At 31.4% G+C, this 19,504-nt stretch overlaps 2 protein-coding genes across 2 annotated transcripts; one reads left to right on the top strand and one right to left on the bottom strand.

Moving 5' to 3' along the window:
* Window positions 1-4,127: 4,127 nt before the first annotated feature.
* LOC114162607 (Putative thiol-disulfide oxidoreductase DCC) lies at window positions 4,128-7,695 on the top strand. The gene is made up of 7 exons (XM_028046549.2): window positions 4,128-4,458; window positions 4,561-4,668; window positions 5,129-5,185; window positions 5,672-5,737; window positions 5,881-5,941; window positions 6,756-6,799; window positions 7,301-7,695. The coding sequence occupies exons 1-7, from the start codon at window positions 4,168-4,170 to the stop codon at window positions 7,337-7,339; spliced, it is 666 nt and encodes a 221-aa protein (XP_027902350.1). The 5' UTR covers window positions 4,128-4,167; the 3' UTR covers window positions 7,340-7,695.
* A 1,714-nt stretch (window positions 7,696-9,409) lies between these two features.
* Window positions 9,410-10,601, bottom strand: LOC114162842 (snakin-2-like). Its single transcript, XM_028046821.2, has 4 exons — window positions 10,431-10,601; window positions 10,210-10,275; window positions 9,953-9,995; window positions 9,410-9,820 (listed from the first exon to the last, which is right to left on the bottom strand). Exons 1-4 carry the CDS (start codon window positions 10,485-10,487, stop codon window positions 9,636-9,638), a joined length of 351 nt encoding a protein of 116 aa, XP_027902622.1. The 5' UTR covers window positions 10,488-10,601; the 3' UTR covers window positions 9,410-9,635.
* Window positions 10,602-19,504: the final 8,903 nt, after the last annotated feature.

Raw genomic sequence — 19,504 nt, 5'->3', positions numbered from 1 at the left:
TGGTCCATAGGGTGCTAAGGCCCTAAAGCTGCTAGGGTTTCCCTATCAGTCTCACTTTTGCAATCTGAACCTAAACACTGCCTCCCTTCCCGTTTCAGAGCTCTGCTAGGGTTAGCCGTCAACCCTCTCCAAGTGAACTTCAATCGGACCTCCACTTCACGTAAGTTTGTTCTAACTCGTACCTTAGTTCCATTTAGATCCTTCTTCGTGGTTCCAACTAGGTCAGTCATGGTGAACTCGTTTTGAACTGGTTTCACTGTTTCCCAACTCACTAATCTACTCTAGGAGCTGCTGCGTTAATTGTTCGTACCCAAGAACCTAACTGCTAGCTTGTTTTCCAAGTAAGGGAAGCTAGACCCTCTTGTTTGGTGCAATGGTTGTTGCTTTGGTTGTGTTTTGTGATTTTCGTGCTTATATGTTGTTGTGGGTGTATGGTATGGTTGGTATTATTGCTTGGGTCTGGATTGTGTTTGTGGCAGAGAAGAACAGTGGCAAGGTCTGATACACTCGCCCAAGCGAGCCTGTCTCGCCTAGGCGAGACTTGCATGAACAGGCCAGGGCTGCACTCGAGCTCTTGCTTAGGCGGAAGCTCTTGTTTTGAGCGAGGCACCATCTCGCTCAGGCGAGAGACGCTCGCCTAAGCGAGCACGCGTGAAAGCCTTGGCACGTTGCTTCTGTTTTAGCCCAGGCGAGGAACCTCACCTTTGGGCGAGGGGTTGTCTCGCTCAAGCGAGAGGGGCTCGCCTAAGCGAGCCATGCGAGAGCCTCCCAACATCCTTGTCGCGATCTCGCCTAAGCGAGGGTACTCCTCTCGCCTGAGCGAGGGCTCCTGGCTTGAGCGAGATTCGCTGCGGGTCACACTGTTTTCTTGTTTGGCTAAATTAAATGCTTGGTTTATGTTGTACTCTTTATAATGTATGAGGCTTGTGAAATGAAATGCATGAGATGAGCTGTGGCTACAAGCTTGATTGTTGCGATTGTGTGATCTTGGCATGAGGAATACATGAGATGGTTGGTATTAAAGTAGTGTGGTATTGGCATGAGATGGAATTCACAACTATGGGTTGAGAATGATGGATGGGTATGGATTTACCGGGAAAATGAAAGAGGAGAAACAATAAAGAGTTGGTGTGATATGTAAATGTATATGCATGTTAATTCCTTTTAATTTATTGAGCATGATTGGTCTGTGTCAGTGCATAATTCCTTGGGATCTCTAGGTGAGATCTTCAGGGTCGTGCTTCAGTGGTCGGGATGTAATTCCATGGCCCCTGATAGTGGGTGTTCATGGTGGTGCCCCATCTGTATAACTTGGTAAGGATTCAAGGTAAGGATTGTATCTTGACGCTCTAAGGAGTCAGTTAGTCTCACTTAGAGCGGACTGACTCCTGTGGTGAGAGTATCAGAAGGCCTAAAATTCATTAAGGGCTAACCTTGTGGTGAGGAAAATTGATTCATTGTAACATTTGTAACACATAGCTCTGGGGTGAGCAGAGGTATCCACCACAAGTGCAAGCATTCGCTGCATCCGACCAGGTTATATGTATCCAGATGAGTCGAGTCGAGTCTTAGTGTATTATTTGAGAAGTCATAACATGCTTGGTTGAGATGTGTGTATTGGATTGTGAAAATGTACCTGCTTGTATTGATGAAATCTTTTGGCTCTAGCTTACCCTTTCTTGTTTGAATGCCTTGTATGTTATCCTTCTACTCTTGTGATGACCATCAATTTATTGATGGGAGTAGAGGCGAGAAGTACTCGTGGCCAATAGAGGGGAGAGAATTTCGCTGCATAGTCCACCTGGGTTGGACTCGATGTTTTATTTTATTGGGCTTTTCGTAGGGCTACGACCCATGTACTCGTTTGACTTATGATCTCTTTCTATTCCTTTTAACTTTATAACTGATTTTCTTGTGGCACCGTGGTGTGTCTCATGTTGTAAGGAGTTGGATTTAAACTCCAGGACTGCGCTATTATGCTATCTCGTGCGACGTGTCCGTTAATTATGTTTGTTAATTTAATGGGACGTTACACTCAATGTCTCTATGATAAACAAAATTTCAAGAAATATAATACACTTATGTTTAACTAATCTTAATTCATTATATATGCATATATAATTTGAATTGTTTCTTTTAACAAAATTAGAGACTTTTTTGGAATCAGAACTACCGATAAACATTGTAAAGATAAAATCAACATATTCTTTGTTGAGCATTCACAATCATAATCCAACTTGAAGTCTACACAAAAATGTTTTGCAAAATATTGTCTTATATAATAGCAAAAATCAAGTCTTAAGAAGTTATATAAATATTTCAAGAAGATTGAAGAACACACATCAACAATACATATTTCTAAGCTTTATTGTGCAATTGTGTTTTTTAGTCCACTATAGAGGTATAAGATATTCAGTACAAAACAAAGTTGTCACATTATCACTAAACAAGTAAAGAGAAGTATTTAACGATTTAAAGATTTAGGGTTAAGTATGTTTTTAGTCCCTGAACTTTGGTCAAAAATTGGAATTCGCCTCTGGTTGAAACTTTGATAAATTTTGGTCCCTAAACTTTAAAAATGAATGAATATAGTCCTTTTAACCCAATTATGTTGACTCTTTTTCAACAGGTGGAATGTATTTCATGTTAATATTGGAGTTGTTTATTCTGTTTGACACATTTTCGGCTCAATATTTATTGAGAAATGCGTTCGAAACCTAAAAAAGAAGTTCACAAAATTGGGTTTAAAGGACTATATTAATTCATTTTTAAAGTTTAGGGACCAAAATTTATCAAAGTTTCGACCAGGGACGAATTCCAATTTTGAGTCAAAGTTCAGGGACTAAAAACATACTTAACCCAAAGATTTAACTAGGAGTTCAAATATAATTATTATAAATTATTGTTTATTATTATTGTTTTCATATAATAATACCATAAAATAAATTAATATCAATAAGAAAAATGAGTTAAATATGATTTTATAGTCCCTAAAGTTTGTCCTAAAATAAAAATTAGTTTGTCTTAAATTTTGATATAATTTAGTTCTCAAATTTTAAAAATAAATAAATATAATATTACTTATACAATTATGTGAAATTTTATTGACATTTCAAATATCAATATAAATTAAAGTTTAAGTTGTTTACAACGTTTAACATATTTCAACTCAAATATCAAATCTTAGCCTCAAATGTCATTTATATCATTCAAAGTTTGAAAATCAAAATATATCAAAGTTTGAAAGATAGACAAATTTCAATTTCACTTCAAAATTTAAAGATTAAAAACATATTCAACCGTCAAGAAAATATACATTTAAATTTATAAAATTAAAGTTTGATCTTTTCTTCCGATAACATATACCATAACATATAACATAACATATATATATATATATATATATATATATATATATATATATATATATATATATATATATATATGACAACAAACATGTAATATATTATCTTATTTAATTTCAATAATAACAAACAAAATTCATTAACAACTACACATCTCTTAAAAGAAAACTAACTTTAACAGAAGGATAAATGTTTTGGGAGCCAATCGGTTTAACTTCTTAAGTTGCTGATTTTATCCGGTGCAAATTAAATCCAATTACTTTTTTGGATTAGATCATCAATCCCCCATTAAACGAGCTGCTCCAATTTAATTTTGACAATGATGATTCTCAGAATTAATTGACTACATTTCAAAATGTATTAATATCCTTCATTGAAAAACACATTAGAAGATGATGATGCAAAAGAAAAAGATCATTGAGTATTTTACGACTCTTAAGAAATTGTTTTGAAATACAAAATTGTTAGTTAGAAAAAAGGCGTTAGATAGATAGCTTTTTCTTCTTTCCACATGATATATATGCATTAGACTTTCTAATTAGCAAATAATTTTCAGTTATTTTTTCTTAAAAAAATTAAATGATAAATAATTAAATGATTTTTTATAAATTAAAATTAGTTTATATATAAGTAAAAGTATAATTTAAAAAAAATTAATACAAAAGGAACTTATATTATTAACATGGGTGACCCCGAGGTTGCCACGCACACCAAGTGTTTGCGGTTAAGAATGAAGTTCGTGAGTAGCTATTAACCCTTCCTCTGCTTTCTTTCGACAACACAACCACAAAACAAAGCAACAATGGCTCTCCCTTTGAGAGTCGCAACTGCTGCTTCTGTTTCACGCATTTCAATACCCAAAAACCCAGCGTTCATTTCACTTCCACATTTCAACTGCACCCTCAAATTCCTCAACTCAGCTTCTCTTCATCCACGCCCCAACGTTCTTCCCACGCGGCCTCACCACTACATTCGAGCCATCAGCGAGGCAACTGTGGAACCTGAAATTTCTAAGAAGCAAAAAAATGATTCACCAAAAGATTGGAAAATTAAAATGCTTTACGATGGAGACTGTCCCCTCTGCATGCGCGAGGTTCTCCTTTATTTGTTCAAGTCATATTGTTTAATGATCGTGAGTCGTTTCTTTGAGTTTTGACATTGATAGAGTACTGTTTTTGCATGTTGTTATGATCAGGTGAATATGCTTAGAGAGAGGAATAAGAGTTACGGCACAATCAAGTTTGTTGATATAGGTTCTGATGATTACTCTCCCGACGAGAATCAAAGCATTGACTACGAAACCGTTAGTCTTTGCTCTACGTTTTGTACTGTGCCAATAATAAGTTCCCGTTTTTTCTGTTTTCTTTGACTTATATCAATCTTAAATTGTATTTAGTTAACAAGATTTTAACAAGAGTGGAAAAGTTTTTACATTGACAATCAATCATAAATTGTATTTAGCTATTACAAAAGTCAACAAACTGGTCTATTATGGAGTGTAAACTTTACTTGCAGACTTGATATTTTATTTGGTTTTGGGCTTTGCATTGCAACTACTTTGCCTTTGATTCATTCATTAAATTGTTGAAACGTCCGAAAAAATTGGTTGTTTTTTCTTTTGAAGATTCTTATTATACTAAGATATTTGTTTTCACATGTGCTAATTGATAGATGTTGTGTAGTGCATATATATGTGAGGTTTCAAGCATCTCTTGCAGTTGCGTCGAGATACAATACAATGACTGTTTGCTTCTACTTTTTAGGCTATGGGAAAAATTCATGCTATTCTCTCAGATGGAACTGTGGTTACTGATGTTGAGGTGTGGCTTCTTTCCTAATCTTCATTTCCAGCCTTGGACAATTCTTACCACTTCTCTGTAATCCTGCTTCACACGTGCTTTGGAATACAAGTGCTTTGGAATATTTACATGAGTCTAAGTTCAGAATTTTTTATGGAATTGCGGAGAATTCAGAAATTAGAACATTACTGCTGACAGTTGAATGACTCTCACAGTTCATTGTTGATATGCATTATAGTGTAATACTACTATGACTTGAATATCAATATCCAGTTTCCAGATAAATACACCCTGCTGCTGAAATATGAAATCTTTGTACCGAATGATTGATTACTGACCTTCATTCAATAAGAAAAAAGGCTTCCCAATATATATCCTATTAAGGGATATATAATAGTGAAATATGAATCTGTTTTTGTTGGGTAAAATTTGTTTGTTGCTTTACTGTGCAATAAAGATTTATATATTTATATATGTTTGTGTTTAACTATGACGGGTATTCTGCAGGCGTTTAGGAGATTATATGAACATGTTGGTCTTGGTTGGATTTATGCAATTACCAAATATGAACCAGTAAGTCTTCCTTTCATAGTTTTGAAGGACTTGTTATCTTGTTCATCTAGCATGGACAAATACTTTCACTACTGCTTACTGAAGAATAAGATAGCTTATATCTTTATATATTATGTTATTAATTGAGAAAAAAACATTTGCAGATTGCTAAAATTGCTGATTCTGTATATGGTGTCTGGGCTAAATACCGTCTTCAAATTACAGGTAAAAGAAATGCACACTAATAATTTTACACCAAAATATTCCTTTCAGGTATACTGCCATTGTGATAGACTAAAATCAAACACACAAAATGAAAGGAAAAAGGTATTGTATTATTATTCACAGAAGTACTCAACAACACACCTAAAACAGAATTGTAGTTAAACGGATTAAAATAAAACCAGAAATGCACATGACCTCAATCACTTAGACCCTACACTTCTCAGTTACGATTGTTTCAACAAACACCAAATTGCCCTTGTCCCTCACTCTCCCCATGCACTCCCTTGTAATTGTCTCTCTTCCAGGCTCCATCCTATGAGTGGCATATTAGAAACCACCTCCCAAGTAGTTAGCATTTATCAGGGTTGGGCTTTCTTCCTCCTTAGATAGACCTTCCAGGTTTGATAGCTACTGTGCAGGACTAGGCGGACTTCCTCATGCTGATTATTAGCCCATCACATTGTTAAGTTGCTACTTCTGCGACCTTACTTAGGTTTTGACTATAGTTGGGCATGAGCTGATGTACTTGTGAGTCTTTATTTAGTTGGAATAATCTGGTCGTGTTATAAGTCTCGGAATCTTAGAATTATTGTGATAGGCTCTCCTCTAATTTAATATTTGATGGCTTAATCAATCCATCAATGAGTAAAGACTATCACTTTTAGTTGTACTATTTATTTGTAACTATTTCTTTGGTAATAATTTCCGCTCCCTGAAAGCCAGACATGCATGTCTCTGTGGTTATACTAACTAGTATGATTATGCTAAGATTCTGTCAACTTCTTGGTTAATTTTTCCATTTTTTGGTTTCCAGGACGGCAGCCTATACAAGAAATATTAGAAGCTCGAAAGAAGAAGGTAGATAGACTCAACACAAAAAATATCATATTATATTCAGCATGGAACATGTCTGCAGAATAAAACATAAAACAATCAAGATGGCAAGGAAATTTTATAAGGAAAGAAATTTTGAAGTTAGAGACAGTATGAATTTTGAAAGAATGGGATTCTTTGCCCTCGTATACATTTGATGGTTCACATTGAATTTATGATCCATTGCCTTTATCAGTAGTCTGTATCCCTTTTACCATTATACCTGAAATTAAGCTGCAAAAATTAAAGACAAATTGTGCCTTTGCCGGTCAATGAACAAAATAGCTCTTAATTCATAACCTAGTTGAGAAAACACAAAAATATGGTATATACATGGATGGGAATGTCAAAGAGTTCATCAATAATTTGACTTTTAAGTATTTGTTCTGGACACATGTTTTTTCTGTCCTTTTACAGTATAACTTTGATATGCTTGATAATATAAATTTTTTAACGAAGTGTTTATCTATTATTTTTTCTTTGTAGGGTGAATTATGCAAAGACAGCAATGCTTGCAAGATGTAAATTTCCTTAGTATCAGATTCCAAATTGTTCGTTATGTGATTTGTTTCCAAATTTGGTCGTCATCCTCTGAAGCAGGGTTTTATATGATCTCATTTACAAAAAGAAGCCAACATAGATTAGTGTTAAAAACATTTTACGTCTGTCAGCATATGCAATTGATTAACGTTTTCAAATTTTGCTGCAATGCATCTGGCATACAAATAGTAGTGTAAATAAAATATATTTGTATTTACCCTGTACTCTCCATTAAGTCTTAGCAGACTGGTCAAGATTGTGCAAGTTACATGACACCAATATCTGTATTCTGGTGTACTTATCAGTTATCACAACAGACATGGCGTGGACATATTGAGAAATTTATTTTGCCTACACATACATACATGTATATATATACATACATAAACATATATTGTGTGCATTCATTTACCTACTGAGGGTGGCAGATAGTGTTTTAATGTTGGAGATTCCCTTACCTCTGCCAGCAGAATCAATTATATTTAACGCGTCATTAAAACCTTCATAACTAGGCTGATATATTTCTCTGGACTCCCACCTATTTTAATATCTTCACTTTTTTATCTTTGCTTGTTAGCACCAACTCACCACCAAACTCTCATCACTTTGTATCCCTTCTAGACTCCTTGACAACCCCACACACGCACAATTTCTCATGTTCTATCTGAAGCAACAGAAATATAACACTTTGGAATGTTGAATTGCTTAACTGCAAGAATGGGTCAGAAATTACACAGAAAAATAACACTCGGATAGTACTACCACTATAACAAAGGAAATCAGCTTTAACTAATGCCAGTGTTAGGTTTACTTTTGACAAATCATTATAAATTAAAGACATACTTGAACCGTGCTAGGTTTACTTTTGGCAAATCATTAAACTAAAGACAGATTTGAAATATGTTCTCCATAAGCACTGTTAAGGATAGAAAAAATAAAATAAATTTCTTTATATGCTAAAATTAATGTATCTTAGGAAACAAAAATGTAGAGAAGTTACACATGAAATAATTTTTATAAATGTTATTTAACTTACAAAATAGTTGGTTTCATCTTTTATTTAATTTTTCATGGAAGTATTTATGCTATTTAATGTAATACCTTTAATAAATGTTACAGAGCACAATTAATGTCTCGTAGTATAATTTATTAGGGACATGGTGACACAATATATATTCTTATATAAATGTATATCAATATTTTGTCAATACATTTACTCTGAGATATTTGGATTTAACAACTTATTAACTTTGTTTAAACTCATCGCACCTAACCGAACACTCAGTAAATAACGATCTAATACTTTTCTCATAAGTTCATCAGAAATAAAGAGCAATGTAATCATAACTAATTTAGTCTTTATTGGTTTTGCTTTCATATTCTTTTCTCACTATACATAACAGTGTTATGTTACTTTATATATCCAAATCATGAACCAAGTGAGTCTATTATACCAGAAAACAAATGTGTCTAATGCTTATTTAGAATTTATTTTAATGGTATAGGGCTTGGCTTATTAACTTTGTCATAATTGGCCTACTTCTGGAATTTCTCCTTTTGTTCATGTTGTGAAGAGAAATTAGACTTTAAACAAGTTCTGCCAAAGTTTTCTTCATTGATTATTCCATTACTAAAAAGTATGTGTATACATATATTTATATATTGTTGATCAGTGATCAAACATATAATGTATCAAAGAAAACCAATTATGATCTGTTTCCCCATCATAGAGCAGCAGCAGCAACAGTACAAAAATAAATGTCATAATCGCTGTTGAGCTGGTGCCAAGAAGTTAAGGACCACAAAACAAGGTATTGAAATTATACTCACCAAAATGAATAAAATAGGAATCTATGGTCATAGTTAGAGTTTGCCAAAAGGAGTGGTCCATAACACTCTTCTTTTGCACTCTTTGGTCCCATTTCTGTTATCACCCCAAGCAGATTTCAGCAACGATTATTACATTATTTTGCATAGTTTTGTAAATCTTCTCCAAAATACGTAAAACTCAAGAAAATCAAGTCTCTTGTTAGAGTAGCTATGAAATGGAAATGGTAATGGTAATGACTCTCTTTATATTAACCAGAACAAAGGTAGAAAGTCTACATGACCCATCACAAACCAGAACACACACACACCCTCTAAAGAAAACACTTATAGTAGTCTAATAATAGAGCCAAAAAAGTGCAGACACATTGATTGCCATAGAAAACAGAGATGCACCCACATAGCAGTACAGTGCATAATGAATGAAGAAGAAATGGCCATGAGATTTGGTTTTCTAAGGGCACTTAGTCTTGTTGCCATGGGTGGTCATGCCAGTGTAGCAAGTTCCACAGAGTTCCCTATTTCCAGAGGTACCAGGTGGGACACACTTGCACCTCACACAGCACGTGCCACATGCCCTAGTACACACGTTCGGCCTTGAATGAGCACTGCACCTTGATTTGCACAACCCTCCACAATCTGAAAAGTAACCCAACACCATCAAAAACTTCATTTTTCTTTTCTCTCTTTTTCATTATTGCTCATGGCTTCACCATTTAATAAAGGGTATCTACAAAACCATTATTTTTGTTATTGACTCAGATTAATTACCTATGTTTTGCATTAGCCTTCTGTTCCCGCCTCTCACCACAACCTGCAGAAAATTCAAGCAAGAAGTAATGGAACGAGACTTTTAGTTCATATAATTTTTTTATCATTAAAAGTTACACTTTTTATCCTTGAAAGTAGACTTTGAGACACCCCTTTTGTCAAATATGAAGATTAATATAAAAAAGACATATTTATAAGGGAAAAACATGTGTTAAAAGCTGAAAAATACAAAGTATAGTTTATTATATAAAGCGTACTGGTTCTATGGGAAACTGCAGTTCTTCTTCTACTGTTTCTTCTTCTATCTTCGGATCAGATGAAATCTGCATGAGAAACCCAGAAGATGAAAACTTAAGATAGATGTAAATAAGGTCATTCTCAACTGACAGAAGCTGATAAACTAAACCATGCATAATATTTTTGGAACTATTCTTTTAGTCATTAATTACTGTGAGATAACACTGTTGTGTTGGTGTACCTTAACAAGACACACCAGCAGCAACATCCCTAACATAAGAAATACTCGTGGCGCCATAGCAGACTCAGAATCTAAAGGAAAAAAGACTTTTGAAGTTTGAACTTCAAATCTCTATGAAGAGAGAGAGCCCTGTGACTATAGTAATGCACTTTATAGTTCACGCATTACTATAGCATTATATAGAGGAAAGAAAACAGCAGCAACGGGATTTTTCAGTGAAATTACCAAATGACCAAGACATCTAACATTAATATCTCACGTTTTTTCCGGAAAAATGTTTTTTTACACTGGATGCACAACTTAAAAAATCATTTTTAATAATATTTTAATCATTAATTATTGTATTTATAAAAATGAGAAAGTAACTAAAAGTAAAATAGTAATTGTAAAATATGTGTAAAAATTTGTTAAATGTAAAAATAATAATTTATTTTTATGATAAATTATTGACAGGCCGGGTTAAAAGATTTGCAGTCGGAAAAGTTATTATGTTAAAATAATAATAACTAAATTAAACTTTGAAGGGTTATCTTTACATTTCAATACTTTATATATAGTATTCTAGATGTCAGAGTTTGTACAAGTAATGATAATGTCTTCGAATTTAAAATGTTGTCTTAAATTTTTAAATTTTGCTCCTTCCATTTTATTATAGTGTTAAAATAAAGTTATTTTCATTTGAGAGAGGTATTAAAATATAACTTTTCAGTGTGTCAGTGCCATGTAGTGTGGGAATGGGTACTACTAGTATTAGGTTTGCATAACCTTTTTCTTAATACGACATATGTTATATTAACTTTATGCGAATAAATATAATTATCAATAGTCTTAAATAAATTTTAGAAAAAATATTACTTCATAGTGTACATTTTTCGACAGATAGATAGAGAAGAAGAAGAAATACTAAATATATACAGATCATGCCGTGAAAAGAAAGAACGAAATACACTTTAGAAGTGCTTAAAATAAAATTAAGCAAATAATCATAATTACAAAATTTACGAACTCTTATGGAATAGTATGATTAAAGTTTACATGATAAAATTGTAGACCGTGTAAGGCCCACAAAATAATTAGTATTTATTTATCGTACTACTAGGCTAACACTATAACGCCATATGCAAAATTATTTATCGCACTACTAAGCTAACATTGACACCGTCGTGTCACATTGATATAGTGTTACATGACACTAATTTGATATGATACCTCAAAGTTTTCTTTTACAAAAACAAAAATTAAAAATTAAGAACTTTTAAAAATTACAAATTAACATGTAATATTGTATTTAATATCATGTGTACAATATTAACGAAAAATAGATAAATTACATCAAATTTTTACAAATCAAGATAAAAGAATAAACTCGAACATCATAAAAACTTGATATTTATGAATAAAATAAAAACTAAATGATTAATTAAATATATATATATATATATATATATATATATAATCTCCAGATATTTGTGACTCAAATATCTTAAAATAGCATCAATATATAATATATAATCTACAGTTATTTGTGAGACTCATATATCCTAAAATAGCATCAATATATAATATATACTTCGAAAATTTGCTCGCTTCCATCTTCAGCTTTAATAACATTGATTATTATATCAAATATAATTATAGCTGTTAATACTACTTGTAAGAGTTAACTAATACATTTTACTATAATATCATTTTATAACACTGTAATCATTATGTACGTAAATAAAAATGAATTCAAATTCAATCGTATATAATGTCAATATATGAAGGAATTTTCTTTTTTTTTTACTTATCTTTAATTAATTTATAACAAATATTTAATTAAATTTGACAGAAAAATTAGAGTTCATTTTATCAACAAAACTACCAACAATTTTTAAAAAATTCAATAATCCACGGATTGGCCGATGAATTTTCAAAAAAATTAATTACCAACAAACTTTTTAAAAAAAAAACTCATTTTTTACGAATTTAAAAAAGAAATATCAAGTACCAATAAATTTTATTATGAAATGACACTCATTTTATTGATAAAATTTATTGACGAAAATATTTGTCAATAATAAATATTCTAAATTACTAATGAATTTTACCAATATATTTATTATCGACGAATTTTACTAACAGATCTATTACTAACGAATATTTTTGTCAATAATAAGAATTATAATTTATCAATGGATATATTACCGACGAATATTTTGTTGGTAATTAAAATTCTTAAATTCATTCGTAAATTATATTTTATTGATCATTTTTTTCAATAGTTTAGCAATTTCTTGTAATGCTTGTCTTTGTGACTAAACACAGTGAAGTTTGGTTCCTCTATTAACATGAGTTTTTTGTTTATCAATATCATCCAAAACTTGATACCAACTTGAGTATACCTACACCACCCATGAAGTGTCATGCAACTGTCCATTTATGGGTACCTCAAAAGCCAATCTTTACACATATACATTTATATAAGTGATTCATTTAGGATCCATCACTCATGAAGGACCACAAAAAGTAGGCATATGTCATGCATCATAACATTAATCATATATCTATTTGTAGCACATATAATTTAATCTCACCTTTTATAGACATATGTATAAAAGCATAATAATATAACACAACATCATCATACTTTTAACACTTTATGCCTTAAGTGAGTTACTCTTATTTGAGCAATGCTTGCAACATACACAAGGAAATCTCCATTTCCCGTAAGTGAAATTATTGTTACTTGAGTAAAATGTAACTCAAGAGCAACACCCTCTCATGGTCCTTCTCGCTCTAGCCACTACCTTGTTACTTGAGCATCAAGGGCTTAAACATAATTTGAGCATTACAAGTAACACTTGAGCATCACCACTTTATTGGAAGAAATCCAACAAATTTCAAGACTCATCCACCTTCTTATGATGCTTAAGCCATAAGTCACATCGCTTAAGTGTCTTGTGTGATGCTTGAGTGATGTACTTCTAAAGGAGAGAAAACTGTATAATCTTCTTTCTCATTTATGCTCAAGTCATCACTTCAATGACTTAAGGTGGTGAATGTAATGATTACACACCACACATTCTTGTTTGAGTGGTAACATGTTGCTCAAATGATATAAGACCCAAAAGCAACATAACACATATCTCAATAGAAGTTTTCTAATGTTTCAACATCATATCAAACCCACTTTATTACATCCAAAATCATGAATACATTATTGTAATATAGTAACTCAACTTTAAACTTGTTAGAGAAAAACCCATCAAACCTTATAAGTTTTCATTAATGCTTTTGAAAAAACAAAGTTTACAACATAAATGTTTTGTTTAAAAGACGCAAGAATTGTGAAACAAATCATATGAGATTATATGAGTTTCAATTGTGAGACAACATGTTTGAGTTTCATCTTAAGAAAAAAATAGATTAGATTATATGCATCCATGCAATCAACAAGTTAACAATTGTAATTGATGAACTTGTTCTATATTGTAGTGAATATTCCTATCTCTATGTGCACCAAGAAGATCTCACAAAGCCCAAGTCAAAGACCTCTTGAAAGGTGTGCTAGCTTCACAACAATGAACATTCTAAAATTCCCTATGATAAGTCTAGAATGACGATTTGCTTCCTAGAGTCTTATACTTTTTCCTCAATATGGATAAAAGCTCCCTGATTAAGATTCAATAAGTCATGTCAATTATCATAATGTTGCCTGAAAGGAAGATTAACATTTAATGTTGCATGAAATGCATTTTAAGCATCCCAATGTTCATGCGCGAATAAGCGAACTAGTGAAGATGAAGACTTAATGTGAGGACTCACAACGGGCATAAAAGGATTTGCAACAACTCTTATCTCAACTCAAGTTGATTATAGAGAGAGCACTAACCAAAAACTAGAAGAGAATTCATTTAGTTATGACACCATGAGATACTAATAATCTCTAATGAGCAAACCTTTGTGCTCTTTTCTTTTATCACATCTTTATACAAATCTTTTTGCTTTAGTCGTTAGTGGTTGTTGTACAAACTATACTCTATCTTAATCAAAAGAGATTGTGTTTTAAACAATACTTGGTAGCATTCAAAAAAAAATACCCAGTGTCTTAGTTTGGAGTGGTTGCATTACTTAGTGTCTTAGACAAGAGTGATTGCATTCCAAATGATACACAATGAGTTAGCTAAGAATGTGTGATTCCCAAAGAATGCTTGGGTTTCATGGTCAGGAGTGATTGTGTTTCAAATGATACTCAAGTTCTTAGCTAGGAGTGATTGTTGTTCAAATAATACTTGGATTGTTTTAACTAGGAGTGAATGAGGTCCAAATAATACTCATTTTTATCTTTGTAACAATAGTCTTCTTAGTAAAACTTAATCATATTGATTAGAAACTAGAGTAGTCAGTTGATTACAATTGGATAAAATCTTCTTTTCCCTTATCTCCTTGCATTACTTGTTATTACTTTTCACCTAACTTAAAGAAGACTCTTGCAAAGCACAACAATGCATATGTAAAATTTACATGTATTTTGATTATTCTCATTCGACGCTATTTTTAAGAAAATTATTCTTGTATGTAGGGATGTCAAAAATATCTGTACATGTGGGTATCCGCGGATAAAACCCGCAATGGGTAGGAAATGAATATTAAAAATGGATACCCGTTACCTGTGGGTACGGGTATTTTTTATACCTTCATGTTGACGGAGTGAGTATGGGTATCATAGTATCCGTATCCGTGGATACTCGTACCCGCTAAACTTTAATTCACAAAAATACCCTTATATATAAATATATATATTATATTAGTAAAAAACATTTTGACCTAATTTTTTCTCAAGAATCAATCAGAGAAAGTGGGCTTGTTGATCAAAACACTAATTAAAGAATTTTCATTGTGTTGAACGCCATTTTATATTTATTTTTATGACTATTTGGACTTGTATGGACTTGAGTTTGTTTGAACTTTATTTAAAATTTATGACAGTGATATATTTAATTTAATTTTATTTTATTTGAATTTATGATTAAATATTTATTTTTTAAATAATTTTGTAAATACCTATAAATACCCGTGGATATTCGCGGATATGAAAAAAATAGACGGGTACCTGCATAACGGATACCCAACAGATATGGATACGGGTACAAAGCGAATATTTATCCAACGGGTAGGGTGCGGGGGAGCTACTACCCGTACCCTACTCGTCCGGTTGACATCCCTACTTATATGCAAAGTAGGAACTATCGGCATATCATCACAGATACATTATTCAAAAGTTTCAAAATACTTTAAAACACAATTCAACATTCCCTTCTAATGTTTTAGCATGCTTTCATAAGTTCCATACAAATAACATATTTCTTCACTTTGCACTCATAAACACGCTTACCAAAACTTGAATTCAATTGTTCTAATCAAATCTTCATCTTGATATACTTAATTTGTAATGGAAAAATGCAAAGAAATAGAAGTATTCAAAATTGAAAATTTTAAAATAAACTAAGAAATAAGTCTCTAACTTCTATATATATAGATTCCATTTATTATAAAATAACATTAAAATATTTTAGATCGTACTGAGTTTATATAAAAATAAAAATAATACTAAAAAATAAAATGTAAATTAAAGGGTTAATATTATTCCATGATTATAATTTGAATGCAACAACAATACACATTCGAATAAAAATTGTTAAAGTAAAAAATATAAATTGATTTAAATTTGTTGCAAAAGAACAAATTAATTGTTCTAATTTTCCAAAACAATCATAACAAACCAATTACATACATTTACATTTGAAAAATTATATTTTTTATATTTCATTTATTTTAATCTCTTATAAAATTACTTAGCATATAATTACATTTTGTTAACAAAAAAAATAGCAAAATACATATAAAATATTTTCCTTTCCAATGAATAAAAAAAGGATAAAAGCATATTCAAAATTAACGTTTGTAAAAGTTATTACATTTCTTAAACATATAAAAAATGTGCTGATTCAGGTTTAATAAGAAATGTTTTTAAAAATAACTTTAAATTTAACTTAATTTAATAAAATTAACGTATACACTAAGATTTAAATCTTTGTATACTATATAATTTGAATTTGTCTTGACTACAAAAATATTTAATTTTAGAAAGGGTTAATTAGTTAGGGTTATAATAATCTCCAGTAAAATACAATATATCGGAGGTTTTAAAAACTCCAGTTAAGTACCGGATTTTTTTAAAGAACCCCGTAAAATTTAAATTTTAATTAATTTTTTCATTTTCTTTTTCTTTTGTAATTTTTAATATTTTAGAAACATTGGTGTCTCGGGAGCTGCAATGCTGCTTTCCTTTATCGCGTGGTCGTGTCTTAGAGGAGAAGATCGTTCTCCACTCTCCACCGTCCTCTACCATTGCTGCACATCCTTCTCCACCGTTCTTCCTCACTGTCTCATGGAAACTTCTACGTAATGAAGCTTGAGGTAACGAAGATTGCTCTCCCTTGCTTCCTATTTCATTTTCATACTTCATCTCCCTATTTCGTCTTTCGATTTTTCTCTTTCGATCTCCCGATTTCGTCTTCCAGCATTTCAATCTCGGTTTCGTTTTCATTTCATTTGCTATTGCGTTCGATTTTTTGCTTTCGATTTTGCCCTAATTTTGTTGCTCTTTTTGATTTTGTTACTGTGTAGGATTTTGCCACCGCCAAGTAACCATGCCATAACTATTGCAATCAGAGTGCGTTTGATTTTACCACTGCCAAGTAATCGTGCCATTGCTATCGGGGTTTTCGGAACCCTATGCATTACTGGGGGTTTTCAGAACTCCATGCATTAATGGGGGTTTCAGAATCTCAGACATTAATGGGGTTTTCAGAACCCCAGGCATTAACAGGGATTTTCGAAACTCCGAGTATTAACGGGGATTTTCGAAACCCCCGGTAAGTTGCCCTACTTCCAGAGGTTACTTAAAACCCCCGATAATCCGTTAGCCACACTTGCTCTTTTGAGAAATTTTAAACCCCTGATAAAATCATTAGTAGGATTAAAACTTCAGAAACGCCAAATATAATCTCCTCTAAAAACAATTATTTTTGTAGTGTTTATTTTCAATCAAGATTTTAAGTGTTTTCCACTAAATAATGTTATAAAATATTATATAATTAAACGTCAAGTACGTAAATCATTCCAACATTATTTAATATAATATTATAATATTAGTAAAAATAAAGTGTCAATCTTCATAAGTAGTTACAATAAAATAATAGTAATACAAAATTAATACTGAATTATTAGTTCATCATTTTGAAATTGGCTCAAATCTCTTTATCTCCTATATTATTATGAGTATAATTTAGTTTATAGTATATCAGTGAAAACAAATACAATTTCAGATAATGTGCCCATTTTTATTATATAATAATAAAAAATAAAAAATTAATTATTTTGATATTTATTAAAATAAAATTTTAAAAAATATATGCTTTTAAAAAATAGTTATAATAGATGAAAAATTTAAAGGATAAATTAATAGAATAATTTATATTGATAAGATAAAATAGATAGTAAAATGTGTACATAAAAAACGATACAAAACGATTACCAAAAACAATTTATATATATATATATATATATATATATATATATATATATTTAAAATAGATTTTCTTTTTCAATTAACTTAATTCATATTACGATAAACCAAATTAACTTAAATTACTGAGATAGCATATGTAGATAAATATTATAAGAATTAGAGCCGTCAAAATGGGTAATCCGACCAGATCGGACTCGACCTACCACGAGTTAATCATTTAGTGAGTCAACCCAACTCAACTCACTTATTAGTGAGCCAAAAAAATTTGAACTCGGTCCGGCCTACCACGTGTTGGTGGGTTAAACGGATTGGCTCACAAACTCACTTAATTAAAAAAAATATAATTTTTTATTTTTGTTCAGTCAAAACTAGATTATAATTCTAATTAAAATCTAAATAAGCTTTAATACAATCCAAATACAAACCAACATCACAAAAATACAAATTATCTATGTGTTGACTAAAAAAAAACAATCTAACATGACCCAAATGCAAAACACAACTTAACAAAAGACACTTGTGTGACCCTTTATTTACGAGTTGGCTCACCAACCCGGCTCACCACATGTTCAATACGGGTGAGTCGGGTCAAAAATCAATCCGTATTGAAATTTGTAAAAAAATTTCAACTCAACCCGGTCTGAACTCGTGGTGAGCCGGGTTGACTCGTAGATTCCAACCCATTTTGACAGCTCTAACAAGAAAAGTACAATTTTATGATCAGTTGAGCATTCGTTTCCTGAAACATGAAACACGAGTTGAAAATATACAATCATACAATCCTGCATGACAAAAGTAAAAGTAATTAATGTGTAATGTTTGAGATAACAAAAGTAAAAATAATTAATGTATAATGTTATGCTTTTGTTACCTCTATTATAATTTATAAATTTTTTCCCAAATTACTATTACAAAAAAATAATACTCAACAAATTAAAAAAAATAAAATTACTTTTATATTTCCAAATTAAACCTACAATAACTTATTACACAATACTAACTTTTAAATTATTTTCTTAACATCTTATTTATCCATTTTTTAAAAAAAATGAAAAAAATAACCGGTTCAGAATTCGGTTTCCTGGAAACTGAATTCCGACTAGGACAACAAAATTAAATTGACCAATGAAGCACAAGATTCGGGTACTTAGGGACCGAATTCCCAATTTGATTTCCAAAAGCATGCTATCTTAGGTAAATATTATACATAATGTGCTATAGGGTAATTTTTAATTGGAACGGTGCTAGATGGAAACAAATCTTACAAAAGTAGCACGATTTTGAAAATTAGGTCAGAATTCAGTCTCCGGGGAGCCGAATTCTGACCTTGCTTGGACTGTATCAATTTGGTCATTATGATCATTTAAGTGAATTTCGTGTTGAAATTATTCAAAATAATCATCAACCTCCTTTATGAAGAGTTAGGACATCCTTCTTTTTCTATTATGAAAGATGTTTTCCATGTTAACCAAATTTTGTTAAAATATATATTTTATGT

This window comes from Vigna unguiculata, chromosome 9 (genome assembly GCF_037176805.1).
Source record: "Vigna unguiculata cultivar grain cowpea cultivar isolate G323 ecotype 2 chromosome 9, ASM3717680v1, whole genome shotgun sequence".
NCBI lineage: Eukaryota > Viridiplantae > Streptophyta > Magnoliopsida > Fabales > Fabaceae > Vigna > Vigna unguiculata.
The sequence above is the reverse complement of the archived record's forward strand: the minus strand, read 5'-3'. Positions and strand labels throughout refer to the sequence as shown.